The sequence below is a fragment of the Pundamilia nyererei genome, unplaced genomic scaffold (genome assembly GCF_000239375.1).
Source record: "Pundamilia nyererei isolate P.nyererei 1_Seehausen unplaced genomic scaffold, PunNye1.0 scaffold00030, whole genome shotgun sequence".
In the NCBI taxonomy this organism is placed as follows: Eukaryota; Metazoa; Chordata; class Actinopteri; order Cichliformes; family Cichlidae; genus Pundamilia; species Pundamilia nyererei.
In genome coordinates this window covers 4,644,545-4,669,687 of record NW_005187431.1, presented here as the reverse complement: position 1 = coordinate 4,669,687, position 25,143 = coordinate 4,644,545, and the positions used below count along the sequence as shown (strand labels likewise).

At 41.7% G+C, this 25,143-nt stretch overlaps 1 protein-coding gene across 1 annotated transcript in view; it reads left to right on the top strand.

Moving 5' to 3' along the window:
- The window catches only part of trim71 (tripartite motif containing 71, E3 ubiquitin protein ligase), a 41,413-nt gene extending 19,116 nt beyond the window's left edge, over positions 1-22,297 (top strand). The window contains exons 2-7 of the mRNA XM_005728906.2: positions 5,221-5,388; positions 8,705-8,839; positions 14,006-14,248; positions 14,372-14,869; positions 15,113-15,253; positions 15,449-22,297. Coding sequence (XP_005728963.1) covers positions 5,221-5,388; positions 8,705-8,839; positions 14,006-14,248; positions 14,372-14,869; positions 15,113-15,253; positions 15,449-16,021 — 1,758 coding nt within the window. The 3' untranslated portion in view covers positions 16,022-22,297. The remainder of the gene's footprint in view (positions 1-5,220; positions 5,389-8,704; positions 8,840-14,005; positions 14,249-14,371; positions 14,870-15,112; positions 15,254-15,448) is intronic.
- Positions 22,298-25,143: the final 2,846 nt, after the last annotated feature.

Below are 25,143 nucleotides of genomic sequence, written 5' to 3'. Positions count from 1 at the left end.
TCACCAGTAGGCGGCAGGTGAAGTGTCTTGCCCAAGGACACAACGACTCTTTGAGCCACGATTGCCTCTGTTGCTGTTAGCAATACTAACAGCTAAAATTGAAGTTCACAACACTGAACAATGATTTTGGGGCAAATTTCAGGGGTCAGACCTCCTGTTTGAACAACATTAAAGTGGTAAACATAGGTTATCATAAATGTTAAAAAGTTAAAGTTGTTTAATGATTAAATGGCTAATATTAACGTGTATTGATGTTAGTCATTTTGCTATTATGAATTACCCAATAATAGTATTTATGATGGGTTAGCTAAGGTGTTTACCATTTTCATGAAATCGTCATTTAATTTAACATTCTCATTACAGCACAAGGCTTTTGTGAACTGTGTGGAGCCGAATGCAGAAGAACCAAGAAGGTATAGGAGCAAAATAACATTCAAGCAATAAAAGTGTGCAAAGATCCAGCAGTCTGGACGTGATTGGTACTTGACCCTCTGTGTCACCATGCCTTTTGGATGTAGACGAGCAGAATGTCCCTCTGCCTGAAGCCTTTGCTCGTGCCACGCATTAGTGTGTAATAAATAATGCTGGTGAGTCTGCTCTGCCTCGAGGCCTCCCCTCCAGGCTGTTCTCTGTGGAATTTACAACTTTGATGGCATTACCCACATTTCACATCTTTTCATGTTGTTGTTCTCATTTCTTCATGGCAAGCAAATGGTGCTGCCTGATGTGACATCTACAATATTTTGGACATGTCAGAATTGTCTCTAGGGCTGCCACAAACGATTATTTTGATAGTCGACTAGTCATTGATTATTTTTGCGATTAGTCGACTAATCAGATCATGCATCCATTGGACGTAAAACGTACAGCTTATTGCGCCAGCAGCATCTGCTCTTATATAACTATCATTAGCTTACAGCTTTAAGTGTTTAAGGTATGTGCTAACTAAAAATAAAGACAAGATGATAGTTTATTACATTTTAATGACATTTGCAGATTGTTTCGGTGGAATTTAATAAACTCAGCCGTGTGCTCCTTGTTATCTAAAATATAACAGGACACCGGAGTATATTCTCGAGCATCTCACACTTCTGATAATCAGTTGCCTGCTTGACGTTTATTCAGCTGTGTAAAAACTATAACTTTAATCTCAGCCAAACCGATTTACTCAGGAATAAATAAAATACTGAAAAAAGCCAAACAATAACATTTTTAAGTTATCTAAGTAACTTTTATCATGTTTAACCTGAGTAGCGAAAGACGGAGGTGGGTTTGAAAATTATTTGCCGGGATTCCGGTGTTCTCACCGGCTCTAGTGAGCCTTGAACCCCAGCTAGCTATCGAGCTAGTGGGTAACAGACGTCTCCGAAAACGTTTGAGCGCTTTTGAAAATATGTGTCTTGATAAACTGAGCAGATATTTGAGGTTTACACAGCTACATTCTCGCCTGAAAATATGTTAAACGTTTATTTTGTGACCCAGAAAGAAAAATAAGAATAATATTAAAACTAACTAGCTGCCGCCATTGTTGGAAACTGAGCAGGGCCGCGCTATGAATTCTGGGATAGGTTGGGCCACGAAGTATACACCAGACCTATCCTTCAAATCTGGGAAAATGAAGGGCGCATTTGTCGGAGTCTTCAAATTTGGACAGTCTTCGTCGTGTCGCTGTAACGTAATCGGCCTACAAAAGTGGGCACAGGAGGATGCGGTTCCTGAATTTGGACACAGCTACGATACCGGACACAGCTTCTTCTTCTTCGGGGTTTAACGGCAGCTGGCATCCTTGTACATGCAGTGCTGCCATCTTCTGTTTCAGTCCGTTATTACACGCTTAATTCCTACTACTTATTCCTGCATGTTTTGGGATCTTACAAAGCTTCAAACGACGCGTCAACTATTAACAATTTTCAACACCAGTGCACATGTTAAGTTTGAAAAGTGAATGTTACAGTTGGGTCCTTCAAAGTCAGCAGACTGTTAAAGCTTTGCTATCTCTTTGATAGCTTTGTTTTTTGTTTTCCATCCTAGTGATGGCCTCTCTCTTAGCCTGGCTCTACCAGAGGTTTCTTCCCGTTAAAAGCATGTTTTTTCCTTCCCACTGTTGCCAACTGTTTGCTGATAGGGGGGTGTCTGCTATTTGGAGGTTTCTCTGTATTATTGTAGAACCTTTATCTTACAGTTATAAAGCGCCTCGAGGCAAATGTTATTTTGATTTGGCAATTGAAGTTCTAGTCAGACGCTTTCAAATACAAGTCCAACACCTGTAGTCATCTCAGAATATTTATGTAATTTGTAATGGGGTGACCAGGGAACAGGCTTCACCTGACCATGACACTGCTCATCAATAAATTGGCCAGTTACTTTTGAGCCTCTGAAATTAGGGCACTGTTTACTTAAAAATGACCATAAGTCCTAAACAGGTAATGCAAAGTTGTGGTGGTACATAAACACAATTACAGAGTGTCTCACTGTCCAAAAGCCTGTGGGCTGCATCTGTAAATAATTTTTTTTAAAACTAAACTCCTTTTTAAAAAGAAAGTAAATAGTCTTTTACAAAAACTGGTTTCCTCCTTGATAACAGCTCCAGGGGAAGAATTTTGAACCTTTATTAATATAGGGTATTAGAGAGAAGACATGAAAAATGTGAGACAGCAGGGGGAAGACAAGCAGTAAAAGGACTCGGGCAGATTCAATTTTTGACATTTTTTTTTCCCCCTTTAAATTTTAAAATCAGTGACTGTGTAATACCCCTGTCCTTTGCAAATAATTTGACACATCACTGTTTCATTAAATGTTAGCATTTAACCTCTGGGCAACGACAGGATGGCAGTGTCTCTCTTTCATGTACAATCTGTGGTCCTAACTTAAAGCCACAACTCTCAGGCATGATTCTCCTATTTCTAATAAAAACACAGTCCTTATACAGTTTAAAACTTGCAAATCCACTTCAACCGATCTCCTAGAAAGAACCTGCCTCAGACTGAAAGAGGTACTGAAGACAGTGGCAGGCTGAGAGAGAGCACTGCCTTAAAGAGACTGTATTCTGTGCAAGTCAATAATATCGATCCTTGCTCCTAGAGGCCTGGTGTTGTTATGTAATCTCCAACACTGTGTGTATGAGAGAGTATGATTCACCTCAAGGACCGTTGATGACATGTGTGGAGCAGATAGGATTAAAAATGTGTGAAGGGCCTTGCAGCTAAGATCTGCTACCGTGAAAGAAGACTCCTGTTGTTTTTCTCTTGGCCATGTTACAGCATGCACAAATGGCAGCCTGAAATAACACAGCTTTGAGGTATTGGTTTCTGAATGACCCATATTAAACTTTAGTGATGATAGAGGTGTTCAGTGGAATTGATTCCCTCTATTTGTCACCCTAAATGATTATAAGAAGAGTCTTCATCTAAAATTATTTTCCCACCCGCCTTAAACATGGATTTCATTAAATAACTGGTCATGCAGTAGTCACTTGGAGGAGTTGCGTTTGATCCCTGTACTGCTGATTTGCAGCTATTTGTCAATCGCTCAACCCCACCCCACCCCACCCCACATCACCTTCCTCATCCTCCTCACCCCCTCCTCTCCAAACCAGCTGCATTCCTCGCTGTTGTGTGTCCTGTGCTCCTGGAATTTGTGAGAAGTCATCGGGGGAGGGATGGGACAGGAAAGCCGGGAAGAGGAAGGCACTGAGTGACAAAGTGGTGCCGAGATCGAAGTGAAGCACTGACGTTAACAGAAGGAGAGATTGTAAGAAAAGCACAAGAAGAAAAGGATCCAACAGCCAGAGGCAGAAAGAGGAGGAAGTCTGGTAAAGGGGGAGGTGTGCGTCCTATTAGATTATCCTGCTCCCCAGGGGAACAGCCAATATTGATGAATTGATTGCAGGCCCCTCCCCATCCACTCAGGTCTCCTGCTATTGGGTGCCACTGATCTGGTGTCTCTTTGGGATATGACGCCCTGTGCATATTTAATTAGCCCTCCATTACAAGCGATCGGTATTCAAGCAGGGGGGTTTAAAGCAAAGCTCAGCGTTTAGCAGCAAAGGTTAAATGACATCTTCCATTTCTGTCCTGAGGGACATTTTTGTCCACGATGATCAGTGCAGCTTTTACCTCATCTCCTGTATGTGGTGCATCCTGATAAACATGGGAGCATATTAGCAATATTTGTGTTAAAATCTCAACAAGCCCAAGACTTCTTTCCAGATTGAGTATTGATTGAGTTTTGGTGGCCTCTTGGTCGCCATGTTTAAGAAGAGAAGTGCGCTCAGGGGTTTTGAGCTCTGTTTGAGCCTCCCTGCTAGGACATGCATATGGATAACTTCTTTATCATTCAAAGCCTTTTCTCTTAAATTAGGTGTGTGTGTGTGTGTGTGTGTGTGTGTGTGTGTGTGTGTGTGTGTGTGTGGGACTGACTCTTATTGTGGTGCTTAATTTATTCATGCTGCTTGTCTCATTTTACCGTCAACCTTTTGTTGACTCACAGCAGCAAAACACAACGCCGACGCTGCATCCAGATTATAGTTGAGATGAGGAGTCGGGCACCGTTTCAGAAATAACATCCATCAGTAACAGGCTTGAAAACGCATATCACCTGAACATTTGCTGCTCGTGTTAGTAGCGATTTAAAATGCAAAAAAACAAAATACAGCATAGATGGAAGTCATCCAGTCAAACCAGACTCGTTTATCTTACGCTGGACCTCAGTGCATCGCCCTCATTGTATCCACTCTCTAAAACGAGCTGCTTTAGGTCCCGCCCTTCCTTTAAGCCAGCTTTCTTCTGTTTGGTTGTTCCACATAAACCGACGGTTCGAGAAGCAGATGGGTGGGGCTTTCTTTGCCAGACACAACCATATTAGCAGTATCCGAAAGAGAAGACTTGATTTTATTATTTAGAGATGAGGTTCATGTGTCAGCATGTGTGTAGCATTAAGCCCTATGTTAAACTGTTCTTATATAGCACTTTTCTACTCTACCCAAGTACTCAAAGCGCTTTGTACAATATGCCTCACTCACCCATTCATATAAGCACTTTTTTCCCCCCTTTTTTATGTAAGTGCTATATAGCTATCTAACATTCACACACATTCATACTCTGATGCATGCCTCTGAGACTGGAGTTTCTGTGGTCAGCACCCAGACTTTGGCCCCTTTGAGCTTGATGTTGATGTCTGAACGCACAGCTGAAACGATGCGTGTGCTACCTGTTTTCTCAGGTGTTTCTGTTCTTCTGTGAAACCTGCACGGTGCCTATCTGCAGAGAGTGCAGCATGGGCCGTCACATGGGCCACACTTTCGTTTACCTGCAAGACGCCGTTCAGGACTGCCGGGCCATCACCATCCAGCTGCTGGCAGATGCACAGCAGGGACGACAGGCGGTGCAGGTAGGACCGCAACCTCACTGATGATAAATTCTGTTGTTTGTATGTTGGTGCTGGTGAGGTGACTCAACACACTGTGTTGGAGAAGAATCAGAAGAAAGTGATTTGAGTGTTAACTCAACAAACCCAAACAATTCAAGGACTTACAGGTAAGGTTGTCCTACTTCTGACAAAAACAAGGTTCTTGCCAAGATTAAAATATCCAAATGAACCTTTATCACTGCCTAATGAGGCTGAGTGGAAACTAGAGAGCAGCTGTGCGTGCCCCCCCCCCCCTCAGGACAGAGTGACCACCTATGGGAGACAATCAGCTTCAATATGTTTGAGAGTGACCAGTCCCTGGTGCTGGGAAGCCTTAGGGGTTAGAGGTCTCCAGCTGGCCCTAAAAAAAGGGGGGGTGGGGCTGTATGGAATGAGTTCTTTTGAGTGGGGGTGAGGGTGGGGGGGATAAGGCTGAAGGTCAAAGGGGAGGAGGAGTGGAAAGGAGTATGGGGGAGGGTAGATGAGGTATTTAAAGGATTTCAGAGAAAGGAAAACTCCCCTCTTCTTTCACAGAAGTGCAGCACTTTGCCCCCCTGTATTCACTCGCTCCCCCTCCACCTCTTTCTCCCACTCCCACACAAACACACAACACCTCTCTTCATTTACATAATTATAGATTGGGTGGCAGCTTCCTAAGCCCCCCCACCCCCAACCGAAATTCCTGCTTATACAGTGACACATGAATAAGTTGGAGGAAAAAATGTGAGTTTTATTAACACTTTAGTCTGCCTGGTCTTGTTTTGGGTTTTTTGTTGTTTTTTTTGTTGTTGTTTTTTTCGGCACATTAAAAATTCCAAACAATGAGCAGAAGGATTTTCTGTGAGTAATAGTGGAATCTTCAGTTATTCAGATGTCAGTCTAAATTTTGATTAAGGTAGGGGGAAGAATGGATAAATTGCAATGAGCAGTTTAAAAAAAAAAAAGTTTATAAATTCCTTTTTGAATACCTTGTGGTCAAACACTCAGCCAATCGTAAAGTCGGGTAATGGATTAGTTGTTAGTTTGAAATGGTAACTGGCTCACAGGGATACGTCAGACACACGAGTGTTATCTAAGTTGCCTCAAAGGCGGGGTGGTGGTTGTGACTTTGGTAAACACTCACCCAAAACATGAAACACTAGCTCATTGCGCTGAGGTCACACGACTTGCTGGCACGTACTATCTATTCAGTAGAGCATGTGCCTCGCCTATCCATTTCCCAGCTTAACCTCTGTGTGACCGCGCCTTGCTTTGTACCTTAATGGATGGGTAGTTGTAGGGATGCACTGATTGTGAAATTCTCAGCCGATACCAGTGTTTAAAATAGCAAGTTAACAAATGTGGCTTTTTCGTGTGTTCGTTTTGTTGTTTGTTTTAACCCTTGGCCTTTGTCACACTCTCTGTATCTTTGTGCTGCTTGGCTGATTTATTGGTGCGTGAGCAGCGCTTATGTCAACAAATTCAGAAATGTCACCACATAGATTTGCCAAACTCCTGGCCAGAAATAAAAGTCATGTCCCACAGCACACACTGGGATCATCATTATCATCAACAACAACAAACACCACACACTTGGTTTCATGAGAAGCACTGGGGTACGAGTAGCTGAGTCATAAGATACACCACCTGTCGTCTGGCAGCACCTTGGGCTTTGTGTGTGTGTGTTTGTGTGTCTGTCCACTTTTGTCCAGGTCACCGCGGGAGTAAATACTGACGCCAGATAATGTGCAAACACAAACGTAGGCATAGGCAACACACACGCACACACTCTGCTGTCCCCTGAGGTAGGAAATTTCCGCCCACTCTATACCCATTATCTTCGTTGACCCCTAACCCTGGACTTGTGACCTCCTGGTTGGCCGGAGCTCTATGCCTCAGAAGGTTTGATTGGTTAGTTTGACTCTCTTTGTGCTGCAAGCTGTGCTCCTCTGGGAATGTGAAGAGAAATGCGGAAGATGATGGCGACACAGAGACTGCGAGGGAGAGAGAGATGGAGGGGTGGAAGCAGGAGATGCAAAAAAAAAAAAATCACAGGGAGGGAAACGGAGATGGTTAAGAGAGGAGAGGGTGAAAGAAATCGTTAAATAGATTTCCTATCAGTATCAAAAAATCAATCTTGTAGAAATGTACAGATGGTGAGAAAAAGGTGGTAGCATTTTAATTTCAACGTGGCTCCTTATTAACTTTGATAACAGTCTGATTCCTTCAGAATTCCCGTCCTGCTGTTTCTTCTCTGGGGGCCTGATTTAGTTGTCCCTTTAGCTGGCTGTTTCAAATAGCCAGGCCAAAGAGAAAAGAGCCCTGCTGCCAGGCTTTATTGCTGCAGGGATGCATTGGGGGTGTTATGTGTCTTAAGACCGGGGCTGCAGAGCGCGAGCGGTGGTTTAGCTGACCTTTGATCCTTGCGGCCGATATCACAAAGGAAGACTTCAACCCTCCTCCCCTTCGTCCCTGTGAGGTCCTGATCACCCTCTGACCCCCCAGAAACTGCCAGAGGAAAGGCCAGATAAAACTGAGAGGCGGGGGGAGGCAAAGGGAAACTCAGTGTTGTAAAAGCTAAGACCTTTTGTTTGGTGCTATTGCTTTTCAGTGCTTGTATTGATCCAGGTTATAAACGTGCTCTTTCTGTTGAGCCTGACTGTAAAATGAGACTGCTTTTAAGTTCACAGAGATTCACATTGTAAATACTTTAGTCTAATCTAACCAGTCTAACCATGCAATGGCATCTTCCAATACTTTTCAGTATCCATTCTGTGGACTTTAAATCCTCAGTGTCTCAACAAATGGAGAAATCCACGTCAAACATGATCTTCATGTGATTTTTTTTTTTTTTTTTTCTTCCCCAAAGTCTGTCCCTTCTAGTAGGAAGTTGCATCATTTTTGGGCAGTGTGAAGCGACTTCCTATTCCTGGCTCATGTTTCCTCTTCCCTTCTAAAAGTACCACCAAATGTGACAAAAGAATAGATCACAAAATCTCTGCAGGTGCTCGTGCACTGATTTGGATGTCACATACAGTGTCCTTTTATGTTTCCTGATCCTCTGCGTCCTGTTTCTGGGTCCCATATGGCTAATAAAACAGGCCAGTCTTTATACGTTCCCGCCCTTTGTCACACTACAGAGTGACAGCTACATTTGCACATTATAGTCCTCTCTTTGTGCCTTTCCATTGCTAGTGGTATTTTTTTTATTTATTTTTTTTTAAAATAGCAGCCTGGGTTCTCTTTTCTGTTCTGATTGTCTCCAAAGTTGACAGCATTTCTATGTCACATCTTACAATTTTGTGTTGTGTGTCTCTAGCTAAGCATGGACAAGGTCCAGGCCATGTCCGAGCAGGTGGAGATCAAGGCTAAAGTGGTGCAAACAGAAGTGAAGGCTCTTGTCCTGAGACACAAGAAAGCGCTGGAGGAGAGGGAGTGTGAGCTTCTATGGAAGGTGAGCTGCTACTTTGTGTATTTATCAGCCTTTAGTGAAACATTTTTACACCCGACTTTGAACTCATTTTATTCAAAAGGGACATATTAGTGTCAATGTGCCAGAGTTAGCCAAACATCTACCTTTTTATCTGTAGTCCTTTAAAGTCCTTTAAAAACACACACCATCAAAGATAACAAATCAGTCCAAAATGAATGCTCACAGATCTGATTCCTCTTTAGCCATTGAGTTTTAAATGGTTTGGCGGTAGTGCATTGTCTTATTATAGCTGAAATATTAGTCCAAATGTCACTACGTTTGACTGATAACACTTCTTTACTAAATATTGGATGTCTAAAAGGTATACTACTGGTCACTGTTCATGGTCAGCATGGTGGTGTGGTGGGTTAGCACTAGTGGTGCAACGGATCACGGTTGATCTGTAATCCAAACCGATCCCACTCCACGGTTTGGCACGTGATCCGAAGATTTAAAAACGAGGGGAGAAAAAAAAAGTGTGTGTATGGTGCGCGTGGTGGGTCTGTCAAGCGATAGTTATGGCCAGCGATAGTTATGGCCAGCGATAGTTATGGCCAGCGATAGTTATGGCCAGCGCTAGCGGTCCAAGTGGAGGAGCAGAGGAGTTTACAATATTTAAGCAGCCCTTTGCTGCCCAGTCCGACCGAGCTAAAGCTATTACAAAAGCTGCTAGGGTGTTTAGCTGCAGACGGGAGGCCGTATTCTGTTGTGCAAAACAAGGGGTTTAAACTATGATGAATGTGCTTGAGCCACGCTATGATATCCCGTTCGCGTCCACTTTAGTGGCAAGATCGTTCCAAGCATGTATGAGCAGGAAAAGATTTAAGTTGTGGCTGAACTGTCCCAGGCATGTTCTGTTGCTCTAACTACTACAAATGGGTGGACCTCCAGGGCAACGAAAAGCTACGTGACCGTGACAGCTCATTATATCACAGCAGAGTGCGATATAATGAGCGATATGTATTATTGTAGGGTCTACCTTACAATATAAAGCGCCTTGAGGCGACTGTTGTTGTGATTTGGCGCTTTATAAATAAAATTGAATTGAGTGGTAGATACAAAGACTGTACTGAACTATATTGTACCATATTGGGGTTTTTTTTAATTGCGTGGAATGAGTCTAGAGTTAAATGTTTTTAACAGGCAAAAAATACCTCAATAAGTAAATGTTAAATTTGTCTTTTTTTGCTGATCCGAAAATTGATCCAATCCGTGACTTAAAACCGTGATCCGATCCGAACCGTGAGATTTTTGATCTGTTGCACCACTAGTTAGCACTGTCCTCACATTAAGAACATCCTGGGTTTTAATCTACTGACCGGTGACCGGCTTGGGTCTTTCTGTGTGGAGTGTATGTTTTTTGTTTTTTTGTTTTTTTTCCTGTGAAAGTGGGACTTAAACAACGCAAACTAGACTCAGATGTTGCCTCCAGTGTCGCAGAGTTACACCTTCCTATAGGAAAAGCAACTACAGGTCATGTTGTAGCAACAACACCACAGCAACAAGGATAAAGGACATTACACACAGAAGAAAAACACCCCACACTTCAGGATTTTTTTTGGATTCAAACTTGTTGTAACGTATAAACAAAACGTATAAAAAAATTTCCTCAAAAATGCACTGAAGTCAGCATCAAGTGACGATGAGCTGGTCCTGACGTTTCTAAACAGAAACAGAGATTCTGGATTAATCCATTTTCAAGTTGAAGCTGTATCATGACCGCTTGCATATTTCAGGTTGTTACCATTTCTATATCATTATATATCCAGCATCTGTGCATGTCTTGAGCTGTGAGTGCATTTGTTGGGAAATGCAGTAATGTGATTGGCTGGACCTGTTTATTTGCATGTGAAAAATGGAGCTTGGTTCAAAAATAGTCCAGAAATATTTTAACGCAGGACATATTCACAATCACTTTAGACATCCAGTCTTTAAAGGACTTCAGGATGGAGGTTTTTTTTTTTTTTTTTTTTTTTTTTTTTTTTTTTTGTCTGGTTTGCTCCATCCATTTTCTTTCTCCTTACATTTTACCTTTCAGTACTGTTACTTTAAGTGGTTCGTATCCAATGTAATCATCTCAGCTTTAGCGTTCACGCACACCAGTGCAGGATTAAAAATGCAAATGATAGCACCCATTGGGGCAGAGTCTCCGTGGGGATTAAACACGGGGCTGTAAATCATAGTTAAGGGGAATACGCAGTGCTTGAAAGCATACATGTCGAGATTGGTTAATTAAACAAAATCAGCTGTTACGCTGACAGTTTGGCCTAAAGCCTACAGAAGAAGCAGGGCCACCCAGGTTTACAGGAAGATCCATCACCCTGGGATAACTCTGCTTCCAATTCTCCAACATGCGTATCATTATTTGAATCACATGAAAATAGTCTGTATGTCGCAAGTTTAGGAAATATGACTAAGTCTGATATTTTGACCTGATGGAGCGTGACACAGTGTTCCTCCAAACTCTTCTATTGTTTTAGTCATTCTTGTGGTTTTTCATTTTTCTCTTTTTGAATCCTCACCACAGTAATAGCAGCCTTTCATTCTCACAACACTTTGGAAGTCCTTAGCATAATATTGATGTGCTATGAGTTTTGCAAGCTAGTTTTGTTCCATTATGTGTCTGTTAATTTAAACAAAATGGTATTTGGGTTATTTGTAACTATTTTTCAGTAAAAACACAATTTAAAGAGGTTTTTATAATGGCTAATTGGAGTAAAACACGATGAGCATGAACCTAAATGCAGTGTAACAATGTAACCAGTGTTATCTATGAGGACTGTTTCCGGACTTTGCTCTCATACTATGGGGAACTTGCTGGGTGCACTGAGCAGCTCCTCATGTTTGATTTACTGCATTTTAAACCAATGCAAACGGGCTCCTGTGCTGTCTTCCAATATACCAGTTGCACATCTCTCCAAATGCTCCAACAACCAACTTGAGCATAAGGATGATTCGCCAACAGACCGGTCGTACCACACGTAAAACAGGACAGGGATGTCGTCTTCTGCTGGCCACTGTGAGGGTTACTGGTGGGCCCAGTGGTGCTAGAATAAAGGAAACTGTCTCCAGTCACGTGCTCTTCAGTCACCCAGCACTGTATATCTGAAAGTGGACAGTTTCATGATTCTGAGTTGAGGGTAAACATGCTGCATACGTGACTGAGTCAGTGTGCGCTTGAATAACTAGGACAGGAGCTGGTCCTGCTTTGCTCTGTCTCGTTGAAATGCACACCACCTCAGCCATTCCTCTCTTCACCACATTCAGCCGAGGGACTAAAACCAGTTGTCTGTTCATCAGAAAGCCCAACTTGAGTCTTTGTCCTCGGCGACTCTTAAGTGTAACTCTAGTCTCACAGATGCAAATTACAGTTTCACCTATGCCACGGGTTAACAAAGAATCCCTCTCTTCTGGAGTCTTTGTTTCTTTTGGGTCCCTCCCCGCTATCAGAAGTCCTTCTAACCACAGAGGCAGTCGGGCTATTGTGTTTTACTTCTTCTTCTTTTTTTTTCCCTTTTTTGTTGGGTTGCAGTAAGTAAGAGCCCAGTCGGTGCTTCTCAGGTTATACCACCCTCTTTAATGCTTTATACTCTCTGACTCTAATGGAACCTAATATGACTTCTAACAGGAGCAGTGTTACAGTTAAACGAGAGTCAAAGTACTTAAAAAGAGGTGGAAAAAACCACACCATTTTTTTTTAACTAATAAATCATTTTGGTTCTTCCCCTCTCAGCTTTACATCTCCAGTCCTGGTGTCTTTGATACAGTGTTACGCACTTTATTGTGTTCTGTTGTTCAACAAAGGAAAAAGGTCTCTGGACATTGGTTAGGAAATCTTGACTAGAGTCGTCTTTTTGCATAGATGATGATGTTTTGTGAATGTTGTATTTAAAATATATAAGAAATATATAAGCAACTATTTAGAACATTTAAACAAATCTTTATCAGTGTTTTTCACTTGCAAAGGTCTTCCAAAAAGGTATTAAGAATATGTGCTACTGCTACATCATGATTTTATTACTTGGATAAAGAAAATGTTTTTCAGTTCATAAAAGAGGAGACTGTTTTCTCTTTGCTTGACAGTTCAGAATAATCATCATGTATGTTATGCTGGGGCTCAGTTCATGCTCTTGAAACGAGCTGTTTAGCTGCTCTGACTTAAGGCCAACTTCTTTGGATTGACTGGCCTTCACAAATGGAAAATTTAAAAGGCAGATGACTGTTCTTTGGTCACAGCTGATGATGCGTACCTGAGACGGTTATATATCCTATCTGACATCATACAGGGCTAACAGTAGAAAAAACTGTCTGAAACGGCACATTTAGAGCATTTGATGACTGAGCTTTTTGGTTCAGGGTAAAACGTACACTGACCTGATATTTTCACTGCGTATGTATATGATAGAAAATAAGAAGGTGCGTAATCTGTTTCCTTCTAGTCGTAGTTTTAGCAGTTTGATAAAATTATTGAAAGTAACTTATAACAGTAACATTACTAGCCTTCATTAAACTTAGTGGTTTAGTATTTATAGACATTATTGGTGTGTGACCTGATCCACATGGCAGAAACTATTCACCGGCCACTTCATTAGGCACATCATTAGGCTTGCTAACTGCTTGTTAAAACACACATCTAATCAATCAATCACATGGCAGTTACGCAATGCTATTTAGTAGACATGGTCAGGATGATCTGCTGCAGATCAAATGGCATAGGAATGGGGAAGGAAGGTGATTTAAGTGACTTAACGTGGCATGGTTGATGGTCTTTGGAGTATTTCAGAAGCTGCTGATGTTCTGGGAATTTCCCACGGAAACATCTCTGGAGTTCACAGGGAACGGTCTGAAAAAGGGGAAAATATCGAGTGAGCGGCAGGACTTTGGGTGAAAATGAAAATTTCTCTTAATGATCTTTTTCATTTTCAGCCTTTAAGTTATTTTGAACAAGAGGGGGTGACACCATGAAACAAAATAAGTCTGCTAACTGTGTGTGTTGATGGGTGCATTTATTTTTGCAAGACTCTACTTTGCTATTGTGAGTCAAAGTGCATTTCTAATGAGTTGAATCTTGTCGAACAGGATGCTCTTGAATGTGGGTAAACATTTGCTGTAGCTGTCTTCCTAATCACCCGTACCAACTCCTTGCAGGTGGAGAAGATCCGCCAGGTGAAGGCCAAGTCTCTGTACCTGCAGGTGGAGAAACTCCACCAGAGTCTCACCAAGCTGGACAGCACCATTGCTGCTGTAAGCCAGGTGTTGGATGAGGGCCACCACCTGGATGTGTTGCTGGCGAGGGAGCGAATGCTCACTCAGATCCATGAACTCAAGGCCCTCAGAGGCTTGCTGCAGCCACAAGAGGACGACCGCTTCATGTTCACTCCTCCAGATCAGGTCAGCATTAGAACGATCGCAAGCCAGTCTTAGCTTACCTCATTTCACTGTTCAGTATTTTCACATTTACAAATAAATGTTATAATACAGAAGCTCAATTAACTGCATCAATGGTCCCTGCAGGCTCTCTACATTGCCATCCAGTCCATGGGCCTGATTAGCAGTGGGGCTTTTGCCCCGGTGACCAAAGCCCACGGTGAGGGTCTGAAAAGTGCCCTTCGCAGTAAGCCTACTTCCTTCACTGTGGTTGGATACGATCACGATGGCGAGCCACGTCTTTCAGGTGGGGACGCGTTGTCTGCAATAGTCATGTCGGTTACAGATGGTAACGTGTCCACAGCTGATGTAACGGATCACCAGAACGGCTCGTACACCGTCGGCTACCTGCCAAAATGTGAGGGGGAGCATCTCCTGTCCGTGCTGGTGTGCAACCAGCACATCCAGGGCAGCCCCTTCAAGGTGATTGTGAAGTCTGGGCGGAGCTATGGGTCACTCGGCACCCAAGTGTCATCCTTTGGCTGTGAGGGCGAGGGAGACGGTCAACTTTGTCGACCCTGGGGCATCTGTGTGGACAAGGAGGGATACGTGGTGGTGGCTGATCGCAGCAACAACCGTATACAGGTAGGTTTGTTATTGTGATGTCATCACTAACGGAAAGACTTAGAAATAGCACTTTATTGAATTAAAGAGTGAGCATGAATTTTAGATATAAAATACAAGGAACAGCTTGGTTTGAGGTGTTTGAGTGATGCTTAGCATGAAAGCATTAGCTGTGTTTACATTAGCGTGAGTGCATGAATGAGTCTTGCATTATGGAGCGCTGTGAGACTTTTAAAGAGTAATAAAGCGGTGTTTTCTCTCCAGATATTCAAGCCTTGCGGTGCCTTCCACCATAAGTTTGGCTCTCTGGGTTCTCGACCTGGTCAGTTTGATCGTCCGGCTGGGGTTGCATGTGACTCTCAGAGGCGAATTGTTGTGGCTGATAAGGACAATCACCGTGTGCAGGTATGAAAGCCCCGTTAGAGATGATCAACACAGCTGGAATTGCCTTTGACTTTCCATTATTCACAGAAAAATTAGGTGGGAGGGTAAAGCCCTTTAAAAAGTCAGCTTTTGATAAAACATAGCTCCTCACGCTTACTTTCTGTCTACTCCTCATGTAAACATAAGAGGCTCTAAAATGTTTGCTCTCTCTGACAGGTGTTTACTTTCGAAGGCCAGTTCCTGCTGAAGTTTGGGGAAAAGGGTACCAAGAATGGGCAGTTTAATTATCCCTGGGATGTGGCTGTCAACTCTGAGGGTAAGATCCTGGTCTCAGACACCCGAAACCATCGTGTGCAGCTCTTTGCCCCTGACGGTTCTTTCCTCAACAAGTACGGGTTTGAAGGGGCCCTGTGGAAACACTTCGACTCTCCCAGAGGTGTAGCCTTTAACCACGAAGACCACCTGGTGGTGACCGACTTCAACAACCACCGCCTCTTGGTTATTCGACCAGATTGCCAGTCTGCTCGCTTCCTGGGCTCCGAGGGCACCGGGAACGGACAGTTTCTGCGTCCCCAGGGCGTCGCCGTGGACCAAGAGAACCGCATCATCGTGGCCGACTCCCGCAACCACCGAATCCAAATATTCGAGCCCAACGGAAACTTCTTATGCAAATTCGGATCGCAGGGGAGCAGCTTCGGACAGATGGATCGCCCCTCCGGTGTGGCCGTGTCGCCCGATGGAGCCATTGTGGTCGTTGACTTTGGAAATAATCGCATCCTCAAGTTCTAAAAGGAAAGAAACGACCTTTTTTTGTATTCTCTCCCTACCTTTGCCTTTTTTTTTCTTTTTTTTTTGCAGTTTTTCCGATGAAGGAAACGGTGGAGAGAGAATGGATCGGCAGAAAGGAGGAGAGCTCAAAGATGATTGGGAGCATGCTGAAAAGAAGGGAAATTGAAACTATAGATTATTTTTGTCATTTTCATTTCTATTCTTTAAAAAAAATCTGATACCTGTGATATATACATCAAAGGGGGACCTCTAAAAATTGATAATCAATAGAAAAAGAGCCATATTTCCCTTCCTCTGCCTCAGCTGTTCCGAATTCTCTGTCGGCTCTCCTTAAGGAAACATCTCAGGGAATTTCTCACTTGTTCAAATCTTGTACTCTCTGCTCCGTACCTACCTCATTTACCTTATGAATGTACACAGTCTCCAAGCAGAGGTTTTTGTCCGTGAAGTTTTACAAAGAAGAAAAGTCTACCTCTATACTTTGTTATTTAAGAGAGACAAAAAAACAATAGACTCTACATTTAATATTTGCACAGGATTAATAGAATTCTTTCTGTGCATTTGGAAATTTGAGTAAACCTCCTGAATGTTGTTGCTGAGACAATACTCAGACCGCTGTAGAGGTTGCATGATTCGCCCTAATTAGAAGGCTTGGCTGAGAGGAAACTCGTAGAATAGCGTCTTTTGATGTTTGTAGTTTTGCTTTTTTTTTGTTTTTGTTTTTGTTTCTTTTTTGTTTCTTTTTTTTTTTTGCTCTCGCATTTAACGTTGTCTTTGTGTGGCTCTGTGGTGGTGTTAGTGTCATGATAGCCTAAGAAGTCTGTGTGAAGCAATGCCAAACTTGATAGACTTAAAATGAGCTCAGGTCATTAATTAACTGTAACCTCAGGCTCTCCCTCTAGCTTTACTGGCTAAGGCTTTTATGATGAATTTACTGATGTGTAGAAATATAAAGTTCAGGAGGTCAGATTTTACATAGCCCCTCTAATGATATGAATTCTTTGAATAATACCCCATAAACCCCGGCCTCACCTCTAACCCACTGACTGGATTAGTAATTACTACCCAGTCAGTTAAAGAGAGAGTAATATGCAAGGAAAGCAGCATCCTTTGTGTGGTCTCCCAATAGAGGACTAGATAAAGGATTTTAGAATTGAATCTTCCAAGATCTGTACCTAATAGATTTGTCTGAACGTTTAATTAAGAAAATAAATTAAAATGGTTATTTAAGTAATCGAATGACACCCTTATGATGAGGCGTGCTGTGTGACGAAAGCCTCGGAAATGGACACCTCATTTGGCCATTCAGATGACATTAATGACATCAGATTAAAGGCCTAACATTACAATCCTCTGCATTCACATTGTGGTTCAAAGCCACTTTCTTTGGCTCCAGGGGCCAAGTATTCAGTCCTGTCCAATGAGAGAGGACGACCTCCAAAGCCCGGCCCTACTTATTGATGCTTGGAGTTGAGACGCCTCCAGACTGAACGCTAGTAGATCAATTCCTCTAAAGATGGAGGTCTACAGAATAACTACTAGAGTCAACCAAAGTTAGAAATCCTGCACAATGGCCAACGGAAGATTTGGCGATTTTAAAGCAAATCAGAATCTCAATTGTAAAACATTTCTCAAATAATCATTGTTGTTGAGAAGTCTAAAAGTTGATAACACTCATTGAAATGAGTTGTGGGTTTTGAAGAAGAACACGTGCTTGGGTGCACAAGTACTTCCACTTCCCACTAAGACACAGGCACTGCCTGTGTGAGTGCATTTTTAAATTAGATCCTTGTCATAGAGTACAGGAGATACTTGCACCAAAGAGAAATTCTCCCTCCCCCCTCACATTTATCACCCCCAGCTCATCAGTGCCACAGTTTTACCATAGGCTCAAAGTAGCGTCTTTGGTCATCCTCGCACATATCCAGATTCCCATAAAGTGATGGAGACTCATTTGTGGTGAAAGCACTATGGGAATCCCCTTGTCCTTCAATCTACCTCTCACCACAAACACCAGACTATTGCAGTTTTGTTAACCACTTCCTTAGCCTTGCAAAGTTCTTGAACTATTAAATATTGGCTGACTGGCTCTCACCTCTGAGGTGAGGTCTGTCTGCACGTGATCAGGATTTCCATCCTCTCATCTCACATTTCCTTTACCTCAGAACTGTTTCATATACCTCAACTCTTAAAAAATACCTCAAGTTTGTCACTCGTTGCTACTGTGCATGTAAACCTTCAAATACCTCTACTTTTGTCATTCATTCTGAATAGATCATGTTTACTCTTTTATTTATGCATACCTCCTAGGATATTTATACCTCATTCACATACCGCACAATACAGTACATGCCCCATAGTTCTAGGACCAAAGATCCACGGTACTGTTCAAAGTTTGAATGAAATGCGCTTTATGGTCATCGCTCCATGCTCGTAAACCTGAACAGCCCTTGGTTTGTTGCATCTACTGTAAATGTCGGGGTATGTTTATGCTTTTTCTCACCAAGAAACCAAATGATTCAGACGAAAGCATTGTGCCAAAATGATTTGTGATAGTTCTGTGCCAAGCAGAGTTAAAATTTTTTGGACCATGCCTTTGTAGGCGACTAATGTCACTGGACTATTATCAAAGATACAAATGTTAAATCAGAGCACCTGAGGATAAATCCTCTTCCTCTGACTGGATGCACTTAAGAGGGCTGGGCCCCGTTTACCTTTACCTCATGATGATAATGGACATGTCCATTCCACTTGTAAGTTGTTCTAGTGAGCCGGGGGTGAGGGCAAGAGGAAATGTCCTCTTTTAAAGCGTTACCATCACATGTCCGCCTTTTTTGACTGCACATGAATTACCTCTTATTTCAGCACAATATTGCCGCGTGGATTTTCAGGATGCTTGGTGTTGGCTCTTCCAGAGGAGTAGCCTCTGGGAGTATCCTTTCAGACTGGTGGTTTAAAGCAGTGATTCCCAACTGAGCAAAACCTGTTCCCCAATAAAGATCGAGTGAAGATGAAGAAATGTGAGGTGTAAAGTTAACAAAAAATAAATCTGGAAAAAGCTGCAAAATGATTAACTAGTATCAAAGTGAGAAAATGGTTGGAAAGCTTGATGGTAGGCCAATGGCATGCAATGTAGTTACAACTTTAATCTGTTGTTTCTACACAAATTTAAATGAATACTTATAATTTAAATGTTATATGATGTCCCTGAAAATCACATTTAAACTGTTCACTACCCTTGTACTAATTTTTGTATGAAATAGATTTTTTTTCCCCACTTTTTAAAAGGTGGTGGTGGTGGTGGTGGGGGGGGTAAAATATCTGAGGATATTCTGAGGAATCAATGGTGGAGTCACCAGAGACAGTCTTGCATTTCAGATTTTCAACATCATTTGTATCCTTTCAAGATGGGATTTCCTTTAATTTGGGTTAGAATATCACAGTTGTCACCTCCTTTTTAAATCTTTGTTTTCTTGGTTTCCATGGTGACACGTACCCACTTTCTCTGGATAAAATCGTAGACTGTATACAAAAGATAGACTTGGCTAGCATGATGGCATCCACTGTTATGTGAATCTTGCAAAAACCACATTTTTGATGAGGGGCAGGTCAGATTGTGAATCTTACTATTTGGCTAACGAGTAGTTAATCATAAATCATTAGCCAATGAGCGTACCACGGATAGGCCTCCATTTAAAAACATGGTATGTACAAGATTTATAAAATGGACTTTAGTATGACTTGAGACAGGTGGCTGAGCACAAACTTAGGAGGAAAGACAAGACAGCCATTTCCTCACATATTTCTGAAGGACCAGAAGCCTTTTTTAGAACTATAGCTATCGCCATCTAGTGGCCTTTGGATAGAATGCAGGTTTAAGGCACTGACATATCTGCTTCGTTTTTCCATTCAAAAGCTACGTCCATGTTTCATTATACTCTGTGGTGAAAATTCTGCTTCTGACAAATGACTCACAAATTTGCGCTCGGTCACAATTCATGTCTATGAATAAAAATGTAAAAAACACAATCGATCAAGAAGACAAAAATTAGCCGCTATGTTTTTTGGGATTTTTCTTTGACAGTTTCTGGTTTGGTGCGAGACCAGGCTGTAGTACATGATGGATGAACTGTTAAATTGTTTCCCAAAACCATAGCCAAACAGTTGAATAGCAGTATGGATAAACAAATAAAACTGAATGGGTAAACAAAGGATGTAAAGGACACCTTAAACTGCTAGCTAAAATTATTTTTCCAATTTTTATAAAACATCTGTTATTTGACTAAAAGTACAGGTAGCAGATAAATTGTTAGCTAATAGCTTGGATTGAATAGTTAAAATAGCCAGATGGAATGTCAAAAAAATTAAAATGTAGTAGTAGTAATAGTAGTAGTAATAGCTACAGGTAGCGAATGAATGGCGGGAACATCGTGAAATAGGTTGGAATCACTGGTTTAAACAAATGCATGACAGGATTGTGGATGTAGCTATTAGCACATTTAACCACTGCTGCTTTGACTACAACACCCAGTTTCAACCAGTAAAGTAGAACATTTTTTTTCCTCTTCTTCTCAGTATTACTCTTTGACATGTTTGTTCATGTTGCATCGGGTTTTATTTTTTAATTAAGATTACAGAATTCTATCTTTAAGATCCTTAGGTCTTCACTCTTAAAGAGGAAAAAAATGTATTTTAAACCTTTTTTTTTGATTTTTAATTTTGTTGCATGCTTTAAAAAGTCTATGTATTATACTGATGTCTCTTTAGATAGATGATAAACTGAGATGGAGTGGGTAGCTGATTATTGGGGTGGTGTTTCCAAAATGGATACCCAAAAATGCGTGTGTGTTTGAGCGCGCGAGTGTGTGTTAGGATTGCGTTGGATGGAATTAACCGTTGACTTTTGTGATTGTATTTCCTGTTTTCTAGAGGCTCTGCAAAGCACCCACTGTTTGGGTAGCCATACTTTGAATCCACAGAAACAACCGGCAGAGTTTTGACTGGCGTGACCCTCGACCGTTAGTAATGAATTTTCCTCAACTCCCTCTAAAATGCTTTATATGAGCGGGCATATAGGAATGCTGTCCTTTCATGCTGAAGTGATGTAAAAACCTTCCCTGCTCAAATTTAAGATGAGAAATCCTTTTAGTAGGTGTGAGGAACAGCACAAACTAAAATATCGCCTCCCCTCCTCGAATCCGAACCCGACAGCGTGCAGGGATGGCCGCTGAGCACATGATCAGTCGACTGCAGCCCTGCTCTGCGTTGCTTTTTGGGTTTTTTGTTTCTTTGTGCTACCATTTTATTTCTGGCCTCCCACAATTTAACAGGAGAGAACAAAGCAAAGCCAGGTGTGCGAGGTCATAGACCTGCTTTTAAATGATTGTATACGCTTAAGAAAAGAACGAGGAGGGAAAAAAGGGGTTGGGATGTGTTTAGAAAGGAAAAAGACAAAACTCAGGTAGTTCTCAGCAGCGCTGTGCTGCAGGTGTCTCATTGAATCGTGTAGTGATAATGTAGTGACTTTTTTCTCCCCACCACCCACTGTTATGATCTCTGTACTAGTCTGATTCTTTTTGTGTGTCCACTTGCATATATAAAACAAATAATTTCTCAATTTGAAAATAATGCTTTCAATTTGTACCCTGATTTTATTTTTCTTTCCCCTCTGGTTCAAGTTTTGTTTTGTTTATTTTTATCTTTAACAAAAAGTACAACTATTCACACCACTTGATGCTCATTGGCCCTTTTAGAATGTATTTTGTGAAGAAAAGGGTTAAATGGCATCTTGCTGCTCACTCGCCGGCGCCATCTGCTGGTGGCAGATACACGGCAGAGACCACAGAAAATCTGTGTTACCACCGGCCGAGGTGGGAGCCGTCTCGTCCTGTCAGCTGTATCCTGTTCTTCCAGCAGCTGGTTGTCGCGTGTCAAGTGGGCGCCATGTGCGTGTGTCTGCGTGTTTGCGCTGCATCTGTGTCGTCTGTGCAGAAATCCACTGAATGTATCCTCCTCGCAGTCCAAGAGCTGGGGTGAGCCAGCGTGGCCAGCTGAGTTTAGATGGGTGCTGCTGGTGCTTTCTCATCCACGCTGCAGTGTGTGTTGTTATCAGTTCAATCTCAGTGTGTGTGTTTTTACACATGTGTGCACACACATGCACGTTGTAATGGATGGAAGTGCAAATGTCAGGTCTTCAGTCTAAATAAGGCATCGGAGACTATAAGATAACGGCCACGTGCTGCTCTCTCTGCACTCTGTGGACTTTAAACATTTCCTATGCAGTTTTTTTTTTTTTTTTTGGGTTTTCTTTGTTTACACTTAAATAAAGTTGTGTTTCTTTGACTTAAATCTCCTGTGAGTGGTTTTTTGTTTTGTTTTTTTGCTCTTAGGCCACGCTAAAACACTCATGAGGATTGCTTCACACAGCCCTGTTTCATCACATGTGGGCCGGACCAGTGAAATTCTTTGAAAATAATTTTTTTTTCCTTTTGAGATTTTTGGTTTTTGTTTAGTGAGCCACCCATTTTCAAAGCTTGACACTACACATTCAATAATCAGTGAAACCTTGACACAACCACTGTTAGTACTGCAACCGAGACCTCACTCTGATAACACTACAGCTAACCACTGCTTCCTAATGAAAAAACACAATATTCATGCCCAGTTCTGTGCAGTTCTCAAACGGTGTGGCTCAGACGTCCACTGAGCCGTGCTGCCTTTTGTCGACCAATCCTGGCTTACTTCCCCAGACAGTATATTGGTATTTACAGTGTATGCAGTCCAGTGGAAAAACTAAGCACACCCAACAATTCAGTAGCTTGTAGCACCACTTTATCAGCAATAACATCAACTAATCTTCTGCATGACTTTATCTGTCCATCACATTGTTGTGGATGAGTTTTGGCCCTCTCTTCTTTACAGTGTTGATATTTGTGGTTTATGTACAGCTTTCATTTCAGTCAGATTGAGGTCTGGACTTTGAACCACTGTTGCACCTTGATTTGTTTGGGGTCGCTGTCCTGAGCTGGGTCATGAAACTGGAAAATCTTTAGCTGGTAAACAACATAATACTGTGTATTTAAAGCAGACATTTAGAGCCTAAATAACTGAGTGTAAGGGTCTGTGTTAAGTTTCTTATGTGCAGTACCACACACACCAGTTAAAGATTCCAGGAATAACTGAGTAAACGGGTAAACCTGCCCTAGGCTGGATTTCCCCCCCGGCCCCACCCAAGCTTACTATTTAACTGGATTGGACAGACTGGTTTCACTGGGGGAGGGAAGCAAGCACTTCATCCTATTAGGCAATCATCCTTTCTTTGCTAACAGCTTTACAGTCCCCACTGTAAGGAAACAATGAGAAGTTTAAAAATATGTGAAGAAATGGAGCAGTATTGTTTGATTAAAATTGTGCATTAAGTTATAAAAGTCTCGGAACTCATGTTGATGGTCCTTGATTAGCGCATTCTGGGCTGTCATCGCCATCTAGTGGACACGATGGGTAAAAATCTTTGCTCAAAGTCACAAGATCACGAGACAAGCTCACATGCAGGACTGAACTCCAGACCGGCGATGATCGTGTCAGCACTTCACAGACTATTTGTGCACTGCAAAGTTTTTAACCTGTTCGACTATATCCTGCCTGCTGGGGTAGGTTGTAAACATTTAAACCTTCTTAGTAACCACGTCTTAGTAATTTTGTCGTGCACAGACCAACACTCCCAACATGTTTCTGGATTTTATACAGCAAAAAGCACTCGCCTCTGACTTTTAAATCAGTCAGCTATAGCTACAAAACATGTGCAATAGGCTAAAAGAAGAAGAGTATAGGGAAAACTCATAATGAACTTTTTAAGGTGTTGTGTGGAATTTTGAAAACTGCATCTAGTGAGACCGCAGCCCCATCTACACACAATGATTATTTTTTATTTTGTAAAAGACCTCACTGCTGAAGTGTCAGAATAGCAACAAGATATGGTACTAAAATCACCATCTCCTTGAGATACATCATTTAAACTAATGCAAAATTGCATAATGTAGAGCGAAAACCTCATTCACCCCACTGGAAGTTTACATTAAACATCAGTAATGCAAAAAGCTTCTCTCTAATGTTGCTTTTCAGTGAAACGTCTCGCTACATCATTACTTCTTACAGAGCTCCTATGTGCATCAAGTGGGTGTCTCATTTATTTTTCTTTATCACGTAGCAAGAAAAATGAAATTAATAATTTAGAAAGCTGGTATAAGCTGGTTAAGCATATTCTCCAGGGTGCTGATGGTCTATATTTGTGTTTAAGGGCTCTCAGAGGAAACTTAAAGATGACTACATTTTAGAGTCTATTTGAATTAAAGACCTTAAAGCAGATTTAGATTAGTCTTTAATGTAATAGTCCACACCTTCACGTCCTCTCTGCTGGACTTCTATCTCCAAAAACAGCAGATGGGGTTTCGTGAATTTAAGTAAAATATATGAAAAGGCTTTGAAAGGACTGTACACAAAAAACAATCACTGTTTTAGAGAAAAGGAGTCATTAAGAAAACCTTTAGGTACTAAGGTAATCCAGGGTTGGGTGATGCATGCATAGACTGCCCATACATAGCCCAATTTGGCAGCCGCTATTTTTGTTTGTTTGTTTTTTCATTAGAAAGAAATGGAAACCATATTTGGGTGACAGTGGAGCGCTGACAGCAAACGGCTAGCAAGCTTGTTTGTTAAACTTGTTTAACTCATTTCTTAGTTGAGTAAACAGGGGGAGGGCGGACATTAGACAAGGAAGACTCAGATATCAAGTTACATTTGAGAACCATTAAATTGACGGCGTTAAAAACTGTCAACTTATAAAGGTGTTTTGTTTTGTTTTTTGCTATCATTAGCTTTATTTTATTTTTTGGCAACAAATAATAAAATTCAGTTAGCTGCTAACACCCCCTCCTTATTTCATGATTTGGTTTGGTCCAGGTGCACGCACTCCTAGCTGATGACGAGCACTAAACCCTAGACGGCTCGTTGGGTTTCAAAAAAAGAAGAGAGACGGGTGGAAAATAAACTCCTAGATGAAAGAAACTGCTTATTAGTTAGCTTAATTCCTAACAGAAGATAACGTTTGTGTTATTTTAGCCAGC